Raw genomic sequence first — 17,498 nt, 5'->3', positions numbered from 1 at the left:
TCCTTCTGGGGAAAGTGTTTGGAGGTTAGTCTGGATGGGCTGGCTCTGGACAGGTTATAACAGGCTGAAGTCTCTGATCCAAGGGAAGTTGACAGGAGGGTTCGTAGCTCAGAAACAGGATCCCTATGGCAAGAGAAGGCCCTTTCTACAACTTGGAACTCTGATGGGCCCAGTGAATCGCTCCCCAGTTCTACCAGAGTTGAAGCTTCTGAAAGAGAGAGGGTCGGGGATTCCAGAGCCCTGGGTTCAAGGTAGAACTGGACTCATTGTCCAATACTGAAGTGCCAAGGGGAAGAGACTGCTTTGACACAGATGAAGCCCAGCCCTTCCCCTTGGATCCAATGGGGACATCCCGGAACAGAGACCCCCTATGATCCAAAGACAACAGAGCCAAGGAGGTCAAGGCAACAGTCAGAGTGGAGGAAGGGAATCCCCTCACACTCGACCCCGAATCTCTCGGTTGGCTACGATCCTGAGACTCAGATACAGAGGGGCAGATCAGAGAAGGAGAATGAGCTTGGAAGGAAACACTTGCAGAAACCCGCAATTGAATCTGAGCCTTGAGGATCTTCCTAATCCTCCTGCCCACATTGGCCGCTGAAAGGCTTCAGCCCGAGGAAAAGGGGCTGACTCAATGCCCAGCACCAGAGTGGGACCTCTAGCAGTACGCTCAATAGTCCTAGGATCCAAGATGGCAGGAGCAGCTTCAGGAGAACTTGAAATTAGAGAAGAACTGGATAGATCCAAAGAATGTTTCAGATCTGCTGGAGCAGACATGGGTCTAGGATCAGAACTCATCGGATCCAAAGGCCTTGGAACTTTGGATGATCGCTCCAAAATCGCCCTTGAGGACTTTGGAGGATGCTTCTTGGAGTCAGAAGATGATGCCACACACTGAGGGGGTCTGAGCCCCTGGAGAGGAACTACAAAAGCAGGCAAAAGACCCTTTAAAGTCAACTTATTTCTACAGTCAGCTATAGCCCTAGGATTAAAGCTCTCACAGGTAGAGCAGGCCAACTGCAGATACGCTGGACCTAGTCAATACACACAAGGAATGGGCATCGGAATATAGGACCTTACGGCCACATTCCAGGCACCTTTTAAAGTCTGAGGATTTCTCTGACAATTTCACTACCACACAACATCACAATAAAAAGATATAGACGCACAAGAAAAGCATGGCAAAAAAACAAACTGCCGATCCAGAAGAAAGCCAAATACCAACTATTTAAATATATAACTACTTTTTAACAGCAACAAGAGCGGAAAAGGGGAAAAACCAACAGACCAATGGCTATCACCAGAAAATCACGGCAAAATAATAATATAATAAGAAAAAGCACTAATCTGAGAAAACCACCACTCTAAGAAATCTTGCTCGAGACTCAGCAACTACGTCTGACACTGCTGGTGGCAAATGAGACCCGAGTGAGTTAGGGGATTGTGCATTATGGGAAATGGGAAGTGGGAACCTCTTGAGACTTGGAGTCTAGTCTAAAGAAATGTGGCCAAGTCGGATCCGAAGATCAAACCCATAACCTATCCATGAGGAGGAATGAAAGAGACAACATCAGATACATTTTTATCACATTCAATCTAAAACCAAAGTCATGCATCATGGACAATTAATAAATAGATCAAGGATTTTATTTGGGAGGGAAAGGTTACATGGGATAATGTGATTCTCAACAGAAAAATAACTGCAACTCAAAGTGACAGTCCCAAATAGACCATTCTGCAATGGTTAAATACAATAAAGTTCATTAAACAACAAAAAAAAAAAAATCAGAGGTTTAGGGCTTTCTTCCTATAAATGTATCATGAAGTCCTTATCAAACAGATGTAATTTTATGATGTGATGACTGCAATCATAAATTTGCCTGAAAACCACACATTTTATTTGCAGCAGACCAAAAATCCAAGGCAGACATCTGGATAACTGGGACTGTGTGTATAGATCTCCAAGCATGCAACAAAGGTCCAGATGGTTTAGGATTTTTGCTAGGAAGCATATGCAAATGTATTTTTATATCTGAAGCAGACTTAAAAGAATCTTCCCTCAGATACACAGTAAATAATGGTGGTCATACTTTTAAGGAGTGAAATGAGTTTGCAAATTTTAAACATCTCCTACTCAGTATTTTGCCAGAAAATGTTGGGGGTCAACTGACTGCAACTAAGGAAATGATTCTTTTGAAGTGGGACATAGGATTTCAATTGCCTAGGCATGGTAAGGCCTTTACACTAAGTTTAATGCTACTAGCTACAAAAAAGTTACTAGAAAACAAATCAAAATCTGAACTGTAACGTACTGAATATTATAAAAGAGATAAAAGATATGGAAGGGGGTCTTTGCAAAAGGGAATAAGCACATTACACAGAAATAAATGGAATTTATGAGAATACAAACAGAATATTCAGGAGCCGGAGTGAGGTTTAAGGGAAGGCAGCTACTGAGCAACTTATGTAATACCGAAGTGAATAACTTAAGAAAATATATGCATAAGGCGTGAAAAAAAATAGAAAAAGTCAATGATTTATTTTAATTTCTATTAATTTATGTGCATCTATGTCAAACTGCGACTCAATAATGTTAAAAAAAGAGAAAAAAAAGTCATGCAAATTCAATTCTACTTCCAACAATGGCTGTGTGTTTGGATGAGGAGAACATTAAAATAAGTAAATGCTGCTGCAGACATTGCATAAGCTTGATTCCATACTGTGTGAGATGTCACACCAAAGGCTTTCTTGTAAGGCAACTGTAACAGAGACAAACCCCTCCAAATCCAAGTATCCCAGTGCAACAAGGATCCCTTCACTTGATGAGGTAGAGGGCATTAAGTACTGTTGTTCACATGTGAATTTTCTATTAAAATGAAACAATCAAATATGTCAACCACCGGTTCACGGTGAAGCTTAACCACTCCATTTATGCAAAAATACATGTAAAATCAAGCATTGTAGACCCTGAATAACTTGTACTCACTTTTGCTTGTTCCTGTTCAATGGAAACAACTTCCCCTCTTAGCCATGTTTCTTCTTCTGCATTGGCTGCTACAAGCTGTTTAGCTGCTAATGACCGCAGCAACATCTCTGTATTGCTTTTCTTGTAATATTCTTTCATTTCATCCTCCATCACCTCCTGAGCACCAGAGTAGTCTTTTCCAACATACCTGTTAGGAGAGATTCAGAAGCCACATTAAGAAAATGATGGTTCAAAAGAGCAGCTGTGTTATACCTTGCTGTAAAAGAAAAAAAACTAGACCAATGCATGAAGAACTTGCACATTATTTGAAAGTTCAGCTTGATATGCATGGCAATCTCAGCTTTTTTTTTCATCATAAAAGTTTCCGTAGGTTACATAGCTGCAGTTTTCTGCCATAGCCATGTGAAGGCAGTCTGGCTAGAAAACGTACTGCAGGGCTCTTTCCCCATTTTGCTTTGACACCCAGAACGAATGCTTAACGCAGGCTAAGGCTTTAAAAAGAAAAATAGCAATACACTGTATATAACATGCAAGTCAACTGATATTCAAAACATTAAAAAAACAGTATACCAAATAGCTAGACAACAAATACACCATGAGGCCAGATTCCAAAAGACTTGCTCTCAGTGCAAGTGTCATCAATAAAGAAGGCTTAAACTGGGAGCCAAATTCCAAATGACTTGCTCCAGAATAATACACCAGAATTTTCCACCATTCCCTTCTAAATTCTTTTCCAGTCTCTCTTCCCAATCTTTTCTAACTTCCTATGAAAGACTCCGTTATTATGCAATACTTTATATACCATACTAACTAAGCCTTTAACAGCTGCTTCTGTTCTAGATTTGACTAAAAGTGTTACTAGAGCAGGTCTCACTTAGGAATCCCCTTATCCCTTTCTCTTTGCCTATAATCTGACAAATCCCTGGGGTAGGGGAAGCAGTCCCTAACCTGCAAGTCCAAACTTATTTTAGACTTCATCCCACTCTACCGTTCCCTCTCTACCTATTTGCTCCCAATACTTTTATTCACTATCAGTTTTCTCCAGTATATTCCAGCCCTTACTTGCCTACTTTCTGTACCTCTAATTGCAGTCATTCCTACTGGCAAAAGTACAGTTGTGTACACAACCATAAATGTAGCTGATCCATTCTTCGAGATTTAGTCTTGTCCAAGTAAAATCTAAGTTCTGTGTACATCCAATGAATACAGAATCCGCTCCCCCTTATTCTGTGGATTGGGAATGAAAGTTGGCAAATGAACGTACTGATTAAGAGCCACACTGGATACCACCTTGGGCATGAAGGATGGGTCGGTCCCGAGTGACACCCTGTCCACATGAAAAAAAAATGAAAGGCTCTACTGCCATAAGGGCCTGTAACTCAGAAATCCTTCTAGACAAAGTGATTGCTAAAAGGAAGGCTGTTTTCCAGGAAAGACATTTTAAGTCTGCAGTAGCAGCTGGCTTGAAAGGAGGAAGAGTGAGTTTCTCCAATACAAAGTTAAGGTCCCGGGCAGGGGTTGGAGCTCTCCTGGGTGGTCTCAAGTTTTTGGCCCCTCTGAGGTACTGTTTTAGCAAAGGATGAGAGAAGAGGGGAGGTTCTGTGTTGTAATGAGCTGAAATGGCGGACGCATGGATTTTTATGGAAGAAAAAGACAAGCCCTTCTGAAGCATCTCAGTTAAATATTGCAAAATCTGAGGTAAATTGGCCACTGCTGTGCTTATTCCTTGAGACTGATTCCAGGGACAGAATCTTTTCCATTTATCAGCAAAAAAATTTTCTAGTACTAGGTCTTCTCACTTCCAAAATGACATCCATTCACAGGTTTGCTGAGGGATGCAAAGGGGGAATTTAAGTGATTAGCCAAGCTGCAAGATTTAAAGTTTGGAGTTGAGGGTGTAGAATTTGGTTGTTATGCTGAGACAGTAAGTAAGGTGTCTGAGGCAGGTGCCACGGTGGAAGGTGAGACACATTGCGCAAGAGGGGATACCAGTGTTGGCGAGGCTAGTCTGGAGCAATCAATCATTTCTGGTTTGTCCTGTTTCACTTTTAGTAGAACTTTCGAGAGCGGAGGCAGAGGGGGAAAAGCATAGAATGATAGGTTTTTCCAGCTGAATGATAGAGCATCCACTTTCCAGGCTTTTTTGTGATGAGTTCTTGTGCAGAATTTGTCCAACTGATACTTCTGGGGTGAGGCAGAAAGATCTAGGTCTGGACACCCCCATGTGCGTGTCAACATGTTGAAACTCCGTGGTTCCAGTTTCCATTTGTGTGGGTCCATGAGATTTCTGCTTAGTTCGTCTGCCAGAGTATTCAGCTTTCCTGACAGGAATTGAGCCTGTAGTTATTATTTGGTAGGTCAAGGCCATGCTCCACAATGCCATGGCTAGTCTGCAAAGAGGGTAGGAGTGTGTACCTCCCTGCTTGTTTATGTACCACATAACTGTGGTGTTGACTATCCCTATCATAGATGTCCTGGATGAAGGTAGTCCTTGAAGGCTGTCAGTGCATTCTGTACAGCTAGCAGCTCTTTCTGATTGATATGAAGGTGCATTTGATTTGGACTCCATGTGCCCTGAATGCACTTCCCTGCCAGATGAGCCCCCCCCCCCCCCAAGCATAGTCTGGTGCGTCTGTAGTTAGGGTTTGGGCTGCAGGGGGTGAAGTGAATGGCAGTCCCTTGTTTTGGTGGCAGGCCTCTGCCCACCATAGGAACTCTAGTTGCAGGCAAGGTATGATAGGAATCATTGTTTCAAGGCTGTGACAATGTTGACTCCATAAACTTTTTTTTTTTTTTTTAAGTACCACTGACGTTTCCTCGTATGCAGTCTTGCATATGGAATTAGAAGGATGCAGGAGACCATGAACCCCAAGGCTTTCAGAATTTGTCTTGCAGATAACAGGGTTTTTTTGGCCATCTGTTTGAAGTAAGTTACCAAATGAATTTGCTTTTCTGGTGTAACGTAAGCCATCTGGGCAGTTGCATTCAAGCTTGCACCCACGGATGTAATTTTTTGAGAGGGTACCACTTGTGGTTTCTTTTCGTTTATGGTGTACCCTAGACAAGTTAGAACCCTTTTTACAAACGCCAGATGTTTTAGAAGAATGTCCTTGTTTTCTGCCTGAATTAGACAATGGTCCAGGTACGGATATATTTGAATATTTCTTTGCCTGCAAAATGCAATTACTGGAGCCAGGCACTGTGTGAAGACCGTGGGCGCAGTAGAAAAGCCAAAGGGCAGTGCAGAGAACTGGTAATGCAAGCAGCCTGCTTTGAAGCGGAGGTATCTTCTGCAAGGTTCCCTGATGCAGGTAAGCCTCAAGTCTAGAGTTACCAGGCATCTTTGCCTATCATAAGAAGTAACTGTTGAAGAGTCAGCATCTTTAATTTTGGAATGTCCACAAATGTGTTTAGAGTAAAAGTCCAGAATTGGACGCCATGATTTGTCTTTTCTGAGTACCATGAAAAGTCTTGAATAGAAACCTTGTCCCTTTTCCTCTTCTAGAGCTGGTTGAATAGTCCCCATGTTCATAAGGGACAGTACTTGTTTCTGGGCCTCTGCCCACTGATTTGGGGGCAGATCTGGCCATCCGTTTGGGATTGGCAACATGTGGAAATGAAATCTGTATCCCTGGGATACTATATTTAAAACCCATTTGTCCTGGGTTATAAGTTGCCAGTTTCTTGCATGAAGTGCCAGTTTTCCCCCCAAAGAGGCGGCTAAAGTTAAGTGCTTGGCAAGTGTAGAGGGAAGTCATTGAGAATGTTTACCACAGGGAGGTGCCTTGTTGTTTCCAGACTTGAAGGTAGAGGCACCCCATTGTTTTGTTCTAAAAGTCCCTTGTGACTGAAACCTGGAGACTTTTGTATGTCTGGGTTTGACTTGAGTGGCTCTCAAAGGAACAGGAAAGGACCAGTTCTTAGTAGGCCAGTGCCTACTAAATCTTGGAGGCAGCACTTGTAAGAAATATTTCACAGTTTGCATAGATTTAGCTTTATCTTCCATCTTTTTTTAAAACTTCTTCAGCCTTATTACCAAAGAGACAGTCCTGTTGTAAAGGAACATCAACAATTTTGCTTTAACATGATCAGGCAGAGTTTGCTCTGAGCCAAGCATGTCTTCTCAGCACAGACCCAGTTACAGCAGCCCTGCAAGAGGCCTCCAAAGAATCAAAACCACATTGCAAAGCATGTTTTCCAACTTGTTCAGCTGAATGCACTAAATCCTGTAAATCTTTATTTTCCACACAGTCAGAAATTAACATTTTCTGTTTAAGCAGTCCCATGATATGCTGTTGATATTTAAGCATATGAAATTGACAATTTAAAGCCCTGATTGCCAAGGTTGCAGAAGTGTAAACCTTCTTAACCCCATCTATCCAGCGCCCTGGAATCTCTATCAGCAGGGGTAGGCTTTTTAGCAGTAGAGCTCTTAATGCCTTTAGGCTGGGATCCTGAGAAATGGTTTCAGGATCTGCAATAGGATTTTTGAAAAGGAATTTGTGGGAGTCAGGAAAAGTACAGTTTTGTACCTACCATAAATGTAGATGTTCGAGTGTAGACACTGCTGCAGTCATTACACTTGGGTTATCCTGCCATCAGGCGGTTCCCCAGTCGGCCTGAGTTCCAAAGTCTTGGTCCGGCATCGGTTGCTGTCGCCTCCTCCCTGACGTCAGTGCGAAAGGGGTATATAAGATGCAGCCGACGCCATTTTCTTCAGTTTTTCTTGCCCCAGATGTCAGGTATCCCCAAATAGGTAGGCAATTCAAATTGCTAATAAAACATACATAAGAAATGCAAACATACTTTCAGCTACCAGCAAATACTCCCCATAGGTAGTAAAAGGTAGAGGAACTAGGTACGTACTAGCCAGTAAGAGGGGAAGGAGGGAGGGTAACCTGGACTGCAGCAGAGTCTACACTTGAACATCTACATTTATGGTAGGTACAAAACTGTACTATGTTCATCGTGTGATACTGCTGCAGTCATTACACTTGGGTAGAATCCCAAAGCTGAGGAAGGGTGGCTGGTTCTATAAGGCATTAGGGGTGGCTATAAGGCCCTGCAGCACTGCAGTGGCGAAGCCAGCTCTGAATTTAGAGTAAAGAGGCAGATGGTACTGTTTGGTGAAGGTATGCACAAAACTCCATGTTGCTGCTTCCAAAATATCCTTGGCAGGTACTCCTCTGAGGTAGGCAGTTGAAGTGGCTGTTGCCCTGGTGGAGTGAGATCTAATTATGTTAGGCACAGGTTTTCCATGGTGCGTATAGCAGAAACGTATGCAATGTCCTATCCATTTGGAAATAGTCTGTTTTGAAATAGCTTTTCCTTGTGCTGCTGCAGCATATGCTACCAATAATTGCTCAGGTTTTCTGAAAGCTTTGGTTTTGTCCAAGTAGAAGCGTAACTGCCTGTGAATGTCCAATGAATGCAGTAGTCTTTCCCCTTTATTCTGTGGTTTTGGATAAAAAGTAGGCAAGTGAATGGTTTGGTTTAGAGACACAATTGAAACCACCTTAGGCATAAATGTAGGGTTAGTTCTTAAGGACACCCTGTCCTGGTGGAAAATGAGGAAAGGTTCCTCTGCCATTAGTGCCTGTAATTCTGAAACTCTTCTTGCAGAAGTTATTGCCAAGAGCAGAGCAGTTTTCCAAGAAATGTATTTTAATTCTGCTGTGCTTAGCTGGTTCAAAAGGTGGTAAAGTTAATTTTTCCAAAACAAAGTTGAGGTCCCAAGTAAGAGTAGGTGCTCTACGGGGCGGTCTTATGTTTTTAGCCCCTCTGAGGTACTGTTTTAGCAAAGAATTAGAGAAAATTAGTGGACGTGTTATAATGTGCAGAGATGTGGATCTTGATGGATGAAAAGGAGAGGCCTTTGTCCAGCATCTCAGCCAAATATTGTAGTATCTGAGGAATGTTTGGCACAAGAGGATCAAGGCTGTGAGCCTGGTTCCAGGCACAGAATCTCTTCCATTTGTCCGAGTAGGCTTTCCTGGTACTAGGCTTTCTGGCCTCCAGAATGACATCCATAACTGCTTTGGAGAGAGGCATTGCTTGCGTGGCTAGGGAATCTTCCATGCGGCTAGGTTTAGTGCCTTTAGCTGGCTGTGGAGGAAGTGATTGTTGTGCTGCGACAGCAGATGTGCTATTTGAGGCAAAATCCAGGGTGGCCCTTGTGCTAAGTTTTTTAAGAGTGGGTACCAGTGCTGGCGTGGCCAGTCTGGTGCAATCAGGATAATTTTTGGCTCTTCTTGCCTGGCTTTTATGAGTACCTTTGGGAGAAAAGGCAGTGGTGTAAAAGCATATACTTGTAGGTTTGTCCAGCTGGATGAAAGGGCATCCACTTTCCATGCTTGCGGACGGTAACTCCTTGTGCAGAATTTCTTTAGCTGGCAATTCATTGGGGAGGCAAACAGATCTATGTCCGGGCTCCACCATTTCTTTGTTATCATTCTGAATATTTGAGGATTCAATTCCCAGTCGTGGGGATCCATGATATTTCTGCTCAAGTCTGCCAGTGTTTTTTTCTCTCCTGGCAGGAAATGTGCTTGTAGATGAACTTGATAGTTTATAGCTGTGTTCCACAAGGTCATGGCTTGTCTGCAGAGGGGGTAGGAGTGAGTGGCCCCTTGATTGTTTATGTACCACATAACTGTGGTGTTGTCTGTCTTTAGTAGTAGTTGTCCTGGATGCAACAGGTCCTTGAAAGCTATAAGGGCATTTTGTACAGCTAGCATCTCTTTTTGATTGATGTGAAAATGCCTTTATTCTGCGGACCACTTGCCCTGAATACATTTTCCTGCCATGTGTGCTCCCCAGGCATAATCTGATGCATCTGTTGTCAGTGTTTGCCTGGCTGTGGGTTGAGTGAAAGGCTGTCCCTTGTTGAGGTGACCAGCTTGAGCCCACCATCGAAACACCTGTTGAAGGCAAGGTATTAGTGGTATAACTGTTTCCAAACTTTGACAGTGTTGAGACCATACATTCTTTAGGTACCATTGTAGTTTCCTCATATGCAGTCTGGCATATGGAATTAGTAGTATGCAAGATGCCATGAAGCCCAAGGCCTGCAGAATTTTTCTTGCAGGGAGTTGGGTCTTTGTTGCGATTAACTGAAAGTATTGTGTCAGTTGTCCTTGCTTGTCTGGCGTGAGAAAAGCCATCTGAGCCGTTGTGTTCAAGGTGGCACCCAGGAATATTATCTCTTCTGAGGGCACTAGTTTGGATTTCTTTTTGTTTACTGTGTACCCTACGCAACTTAATAACTTTTTACAAATGCCAGATGCTGTAGAAGAATGTCCTTGCTCTCTGCTTGAATCAGGCAGTCGTCCGGGTATGGGTAAATTTGAATTCCTTTCTGTCTGCAAAATGCAATTACTGATGCCAGGCACTTTGTGAAGGTCCTCGGCGCAGTAGAAAGTGCAAAGGGCAGTGCACAGAATTGATAGTGCATTGGACCAGCTAACAACCTGAGGTATCTTCTGCAGTTTTGTCTGATAGGGACATGCAGGTATGCCTCCTTGAAGTCCAAAGTCACGAGCCAAGCTTGCTTGTCCAGCATGGGAAGAAGCTGCTGTAATGTCAACATTTTGAATTTCTGAACATCCAGGTAAGTGTTTAGTGAAGAAAGATCCAGAATGGGCCTCCAGGTTTTGTCTTTTCTGGGAACCAGAAAGAGTCTCGATTAAAATCCTTGCCCTTGTTCCTGTGGTGGTACCTTTTGAATAGCTCCCATGTTCATGAGTGCCATAATTTGTTTTTGGGCCTCTGCCCATTGATTTAGTGGCAGATTTGGCATTCCTTTTAATCTTGGCAGAGTGTGGAAGTGGAACCTGTAACCTTTTGAAATAATATTGAGAACCCATTTGTCTTGGGTGATTATATGCCAAATGTGATAGAAAAGTGTCAGTTTTCCTCACAAAGGGGCTGCCAAGAGTGAGTTGTTTGGCAGCTGGAGTGGGAAGTCATTGGGACTGTTTTTTTATATGGTTGGTGCCTGTCTTCCCCTTCTTTCTGGCCTGATGCACCCCATTGTTGTGGCCTGTAAGGACCTAGTGGTTGACCTCTACCTCTTGGCAGTCTGTATCTGCCCCTTTCAGGTCTGTCATTAACTGGAAAGGACCAATTCTTTGTTGGCCAGTTTCTACTAAATCAAGGAGGCTGAACCTGTAAGAAATCCTTCACTGTTTGCATAGATTTTGCCTTATCCTCCATTTTCTTTAATACCTCTTCTGCCTTAACTCCAAATAAAACATCCTGCTGTAAAGGTGCATCCAGTAATTTAGCTTTATCATGATCTGGTAATGTATGTTCTTTTAACCATGCATGTCTTCTAATGGACAGAGCCTGTAACTGCTGCTCTGCATAAGGCCTCTAAAAAAATCAAAACCACATTGCAAAGTATGCTTTCCAACTTGTTCAGCTGCATGCAATAAATCCTGCCCACCAAAGAAACTCCTGTTGCAGGGCAGGGAATGAGAGGAATCATTGTTTCCAGGCTGTGACAATGTTGACTCCATAAGCTTTTTAGGTACCACTGAAGTTTCCTCATATGCAGTCTTGCATATGGAATTAGTAGAATGCAGGAAGCCATGAACCCCAAGGCCTGCAGAATTTGATTTGCAGATAACTGGGGTTTTGTGGCCGCTTGTTTGAAGCCATCAATTGGATTTGTTTTTCTGGCGCGAGGTAAGTCATCTGGGCAGCCGTATTCAAGCTTGTACACAGGAATGTAATTATTTGAGAGGGTACCAATTGTGATTTATTTTCGTTTATGGTGTACCCTAGGCAAGTTAGAAGCCTTTTTACAATGCCAGATGCTGTAGAAGAGGGTCCTTGTTTTCGTCCAAGATAAGGATAAATTTGAATGTTTCTTTGTCTGCAAAATGCAATTACTGGTGCCAGGCACTTTGTGAAGACTCTGGGTGCAGTAAATAAGCCAAAGGGCAGTGCAGAGAACTGGTAATGCAAATAGCCTGCTTTGAAGCGGAAGTATCTTCTGCAAGATTCCCTGATTGGGATATGCAGTTAAGCCTCTTAAGTCCAGAGTTACCAGCCAGGCATCCTTGCCTAGCATAGGCAGTAACTGTTGTAGAGTCAGCATCTTGAATGTTGGAATGTCCAGGAATGTATTTAGAATGGATAAGTCCAGAATTGGACACCATGACTTGTCTTTTCTGGGTACCACGAAAAGTCTTGAATAAAAACTTTGTCCCTTTTCCTTTTTTGGTACAGGTTGAATAGCTCCCATATTCATGAGGGACAACTTGTTTCTGGGCCTCTGCCCACTGATTTGGAGGCAGATCTGGCCATCCGTTTGGAACTGGCAACGTGTGGAAATGAAATCTGTTTCCCTGGGATACTATATTTAAAACCCACTTGTCCTGGGTAATTAGATACCAATGTCATGCATGAAGTGCCAGTTTTCCCTCCAAAGGGGCTGCCAAAAGATAAGTGCTTGGTGAAGGCAGAGGAAAGTCATTGAGACTGTTTACCGTAGGGAGCTGCCTTGCTACTTCCAGATCTGGAGGTGGGGGCACCCCATTGTTTTGTTCTGTTAAGTTCCTTGTTACTGAAACCTGGTGCCTTTGGAGTGTCTAGGTTTGACTTGAGCAGCTCTGGTGGGTACTGGAAAGGACCAATTCTTAGTAGGCCAGTGCCTACTGAACCTGGGCGGCTGCACTTGTAGGAAATCTTTTACAGTTTGCACAGATTTAGCTTTGTCTTCCACCTTTTTCAAAACTTCTTCTGCCTTATTACCAAATAGATTGTCCTGTTGTAAAGGAGCCTCCAACAATTTTGCTTTAACAGGCAGATTTTGCTCCATGAGCCAAGCATGCCTTCTTATCACAGATCCAGTTACAGAGGCCCTGCAAGAGGCCTCGAAGGAATCAAAACCACATTGCAAAGTATGCTTTCCAACTTTTTCAGCTGAATACAATAAATCCTGTAACTATTTTCCACAGTCAGAAATCAACATAATTTTCTGTTTAAGCCCATGACATGCTGCTGATATTTAAGCATATGAAATTGACAGTTTAAAGCCCTGAATGCCAAGGTTGCAGACGTGTAAACCTTCTTATCCCATCTATCCAGCGCCCTGGAGACTATCAGAAAGGGTAGGATTTTTAGCAGTAGAAGCCTTAACACCCTTGGGATGCTAAGAAATGGTTTCAGGGTCAGCAGTAGGGTTTTTAAAAAGGGATGTGTGGGAGTCAGGAACCCTGTACTATCTGTCTGGCTTACTAGGAGCCAGAGGCAGGTAATCAGGAGCCATGCTGGATTCTGAGAAAACATCAACAATGTCTAGAACAGGAGGTGTAGCCAAAGGCCTATTGCTGAGGAAGAAGGAAATCACTAAGCCTCTTTCTATATTCTGAAAAATCCTGACTCACACAATGAAAATGTTCCCTTAAGGTATGCGAAGTTTCTCCAAAAGAAAAATCCTCAGGAGGAGAAGCAGATGGGATGGATTCTTCTGCATCAGAGTCCTCATAAGGTGGAATAGACAACTCCTAATCAGACGAGGAATCAGAAGAAATGGAAACCTAATCTAAAGATTCATAAACAGTGCCTTGCCTAGGCCTCTTAGCAGGAGGGGGTTGGGAACCCCTGATCAAGTTAATTAAATCCTCAGCCATTTGTTTTTTAGGCATAGGGGCCTATGCACGTGGCCCAAGTGTAGTTTTTTTTTTTTTTAGACATAGACGTTGATTTTGGCCTAGGTTTTGAAGATGGCGTCTGTTTAATATACAAATCTTTAGGCCTGAAAACACCCTCAGAAGCCGGTGCATGCTCAGCGGCTCAGACCCATCTAAGGTAGAAACATCTGCGGGTTCAAAAATGTCTCGCGGCATACTGGACTCCGAATGGGTCTCAGTAGAGGCCTGCGAATCAAAAGTAGTGGGTATCGGGCTGCGAAAGCATCTCACTGAGTACCGGTGAACCGGCAACTGGCTTAGGAGATGCTTCGTCGGCTTTGGACCATGACGGTCTGTCTCTGTCTTTTTCTTTGTGTTGTGTATTCTCGTAGTCAGATAGCTAACGGACGACATTGCTGGATAGTTAAATCTTGAGCCAAAATATTTAGATGCAAAAATATACAGACGCTTAATAGTGCGTTGATTAAATTTAGCACAAAACCGACAGCTAGGCACGTTGTGGTCAGGGCCTAGGCAAAGAATACAGTACAAATGAAAATCCTTATGAGGTATTTTCCTTCCCACAAGTAATATAATTATTAACTTTTACTGACATTGGTAAGGAGCAAGAAAAAGTTTCCCCAATGGGATACTTAGCTTTAGGTTGAAGAGTTCAGTTCTGAAACGAGTCGGCCGACCGGCACTTGCAAACTGCTTCTGCTTCGGGCACCGTGCGGCAAGAAAGACTGATGAAAATGGCATCGGCTGCATGTTTTATACCCAACGTCATGGAAGAAGGGACAGCAACCGAAGCAGGACCCAAGACTTGCCAATTGAGGGCAACCTGCCATGAGATTACTCAAATGTAATGACTGCAACAGTGAAACACGAAGAACATCTTCTCTTTCCTCACAAATTGGTTGAGTCTGCTGAGATCCAAAATGGGTCTGCAGTCCCGTTTTCTTTGGAACCAAAAAGAATCTTGAGTAAATTCCGAATCCTGTTTGGACTGGCTGGATGACTTTTTTTCTAGCAATCGACGTACCTCTTTTGTTGCTTGTCCCCTGTGACTGGGTGGAACGTCCAAGATTTTTTTGACGGGAAGGGGCTGGGTGGAGAACGGTATGAAATACCCTCTGGAAATTATAATTTGTACCCAAATGTCATTTGTTATATCTAGCCAGGCTTCTGGGTACAATTACAAGCGACCCTCGACTGCCTCCAGAGTAGGACAGCCGGGCCTCCCTTCAGGAGCGCCGGTAGGACTAACCATAGAAGTGATCTCTGTCACCCTGGTGTTACGGGCCCCCTCTGCCGAGAGGGTGGCATCTTCCATTGTAACCCCCTCCTCTGCCTCTCGAGGGGGGGGGGCTCTCCACGTGTGTCTTGAAAATTTCCTTTGGGCTTTCTGGAACCACATCTTTCCTCGAGTGGGGGAGGAAAAACAGACTCAGACGGCAGACAGTCTTTTCCTCTTGATCACATCTGGTCAAAGTTTCCTTCACCTTTGGCCCAAACAAGGATGAGCCGTCAAACGGGGTATTTGTAAAGGAAGACTTGAAGGGTTCCACAAAGGAAAGTACAGTTTTGTACCTACCATAAATGTAGATGTTCGAGTGTTCAGACTGCTGCAGTCATCACACTTGGGTTATCCTGCCATCAGGCAGTCCCCCAGTCGGCCAGAGTTCCAAAGTCTTGGTCCGGCATCGGTTGCTGTCGCTTCTTCCCTGACGTCAGTGCGCCAGGGGTATACAAGAGGCATCAGACGCCATTTTCTTCAGTTTTTCTTGCCCCAGATGTCAGGTGCCCCCAAGTAGGTAGGCAATACATATTGCTAATAAAACATGTAAAAGGAATAAAAGGAATACCTTCAGTTACAAGTAAATACACCACAAAGGTTGTACAGGATAAAAAAGGTATAGAAAAGTTCAGCTAGGTCAGAGGGGATGGAGGGAGGGTAACCTGGACTGCAGCAGTGTGAACACTCGAACATCTACATTTACGGTAGGTACAAAACTGTACTATGTTCGTGTTACACTGCTGCAGCCATCACACTTGGGTTGAATCCCAAAGCTAAGGATGGGTGGTGGAACTAAACAGGGTTTGGAGAGGCTAGTAGGCCCTGCAGAACTGCAGTGGCAAAGCCAGCTCTGGTTTTAGAGTATAGAGGTAAGTGATAGTGCTTGGTGAAGGTGTGCACTGAACTCCAAGTTGCAGCCACCAAAATATCCTTGGTTGGTACCCCTCTGAGGAAGGCGGTTGATGTTGCTGTAGCCCTGGTGGAATGGGGCCTAATGTTACCAGGTACAGGTTTCCCATGGTGTGTGTAGCAGAAACAGATACAATGTCCTATCCATTTTGAAATGGTATGTTTTGAGAGAGCTTTTCCTTGTGATCCTGCAGCATAGGATACAAAGAGCTGGTCAGATTTTCTGAAAGCCTTAGTTTTATCCAAGTAGTAACGTAATTGCCTGTGAATGTCCAAAGAGTGTAGGAGCCTTTCCCCTTTGTTCTGGGGGTTTGGATAAAAGGTGAGCAAATGAATGGTTTGGTTTAGGGCCACACTGGATACCACCTTTGGCATAAAGGAAGGGTTAGTTCGTAAAGCGACTCTGTCCTGATGAAAAATGATGAAAGGCTCCACTGCCACTAGGGCCTGTAGCTCTGAGACTCTTCGTGCTGAAGTTATTGCTAGCAGCAGGGCAGTTTTCCATGATAGAAACTGTAGATCAGCTGTAAAAGCTGGTTCAAAGGGCGGTAGTGTAATTTTTTCCAAAACAAAATTGAGGTCCCAAGTTGGTGTTGGTGCTCTCCGGGGAGGTCTTATGTTCTTAGCCCCTCTAAGGAAAGTACAGTTTTGTACCTATCATAAATGTAGATGTTCAAGTGTATATACTGCTGCAGTCATCACACTTGGGTTATCCTGTCGTCAGGCAGTCCCGCAGTCGGCCGAATCCCAAAGCCTTGGTCCGGCGTTGGTTGTCGTCGCTTCTTCCCTGACGTCAGTGTGACAGGGGTATAAAAGAGGCAGCCGATGCCATTTTCTTCAGTTTTTCTTGCCCCAGATGTCAGGTGCCCCCAACTAGGAAGGCAAAACAAAAAGCTACGCAAAAATTCCTTAGTAGATAAACAATAGTACTAACTATTAGCAAATACACCATATAGACATGCATCCAATTGATTGATGATCATGGAGCTATAACACACACCCTGGTATGTAGAGGGGATGGTGGGAGGGTAACCTGGACTGCAGCAGTATATACACTCTAACATCTACATTTATGGTAGGTACAAAACTGTACTATGTTCGTGTTATACTGCTGCAGTCATCACACTTGGGTTGAATCCCAAAGATATGGATGGGTGGCTGGTACTAAACTGGGTTAAGCGAAGCTAGGATGCCCTGCAGCACTGCAGTGGCAAAACCAGCTCTGGATTTTGAGTTTAAAAGAAGGTGGTAGTGCTTGGTAAAGGTGTGCACTGAACTCCAAGTAGCTGCCTCCAGAATGTCCTTGGTTGGAACCCCCCTGAGAAAAGCTGCTGAGGTTGCTGTAGCCCTGGTGGAATGGGGCCTAATATTAACAGGCACTGCTTTCCCATGGTGCAAGTAGCAAAAGCGGATACAATGTGCTATCCATTTGGAGATGGTCTGTTTTGAAATGGCCTTTCCTTGTGAACCTGCAGCATAGGATACAAAGAGTTGGTCAGTTTTTCTGAAGGTCTTTGTCTTGTCTAAGTAGTAACGTAGCTGTCTGTGAATGTCCAAAGACTGAAGGAGTATTTCTCCTTTATTCTGGGGGTTTGGATAAAAAGTGGGTAAATGAATGGTCTGATTCAAAGCCACACTGGATACTACGTTTGGCATAAAGGTA

General features: G+C 43.7%; 1 protein-coding gene across 1 annotated transcript in view; it reads right to left on the bottom strand.

Moving 5' to 3' along the window:
• The window catches only part of TDRD7 (tudor domain containing 7), a 1,553,655-nt gene that overhangs the window by 1,500,466 nt on the left and 35,691 nt on the right, over positions 1 to 17,498 (bottom strand). Inside the window, exon 2 of the mRNA XM_044060339.1 lies at positions 2,987 to 3,173. Coding sequence (XP_043916274.1) covers positions 2,987 to 3,173 — 187 coding nt within the window. The remainder of the gene's footprint in view (positions 1 to 2,986; positions 3,174 to 17,498) is intronic.

The sequence above is a fragment of the Protopterus annectens genome, chromosome 2.part0 (genome assembly GCF_019279795.1).
Source record: "Protopterus annectens isolate FY-2018-M chromosome 2.part0, PAN1.0, whole genome shotgun sequence".
Classification (NCBI taxonomy): Eukaryota; Metazoa; Chordata; order Ceratodontiformes; family Protopteridae; genus Protopterus; species Protopterus annectens.
The sequence above is the reverse complement of the archived record's forward strand: the minus strand, read 5'-3'. Positions and strand labels throughout refer to the sequence as shown.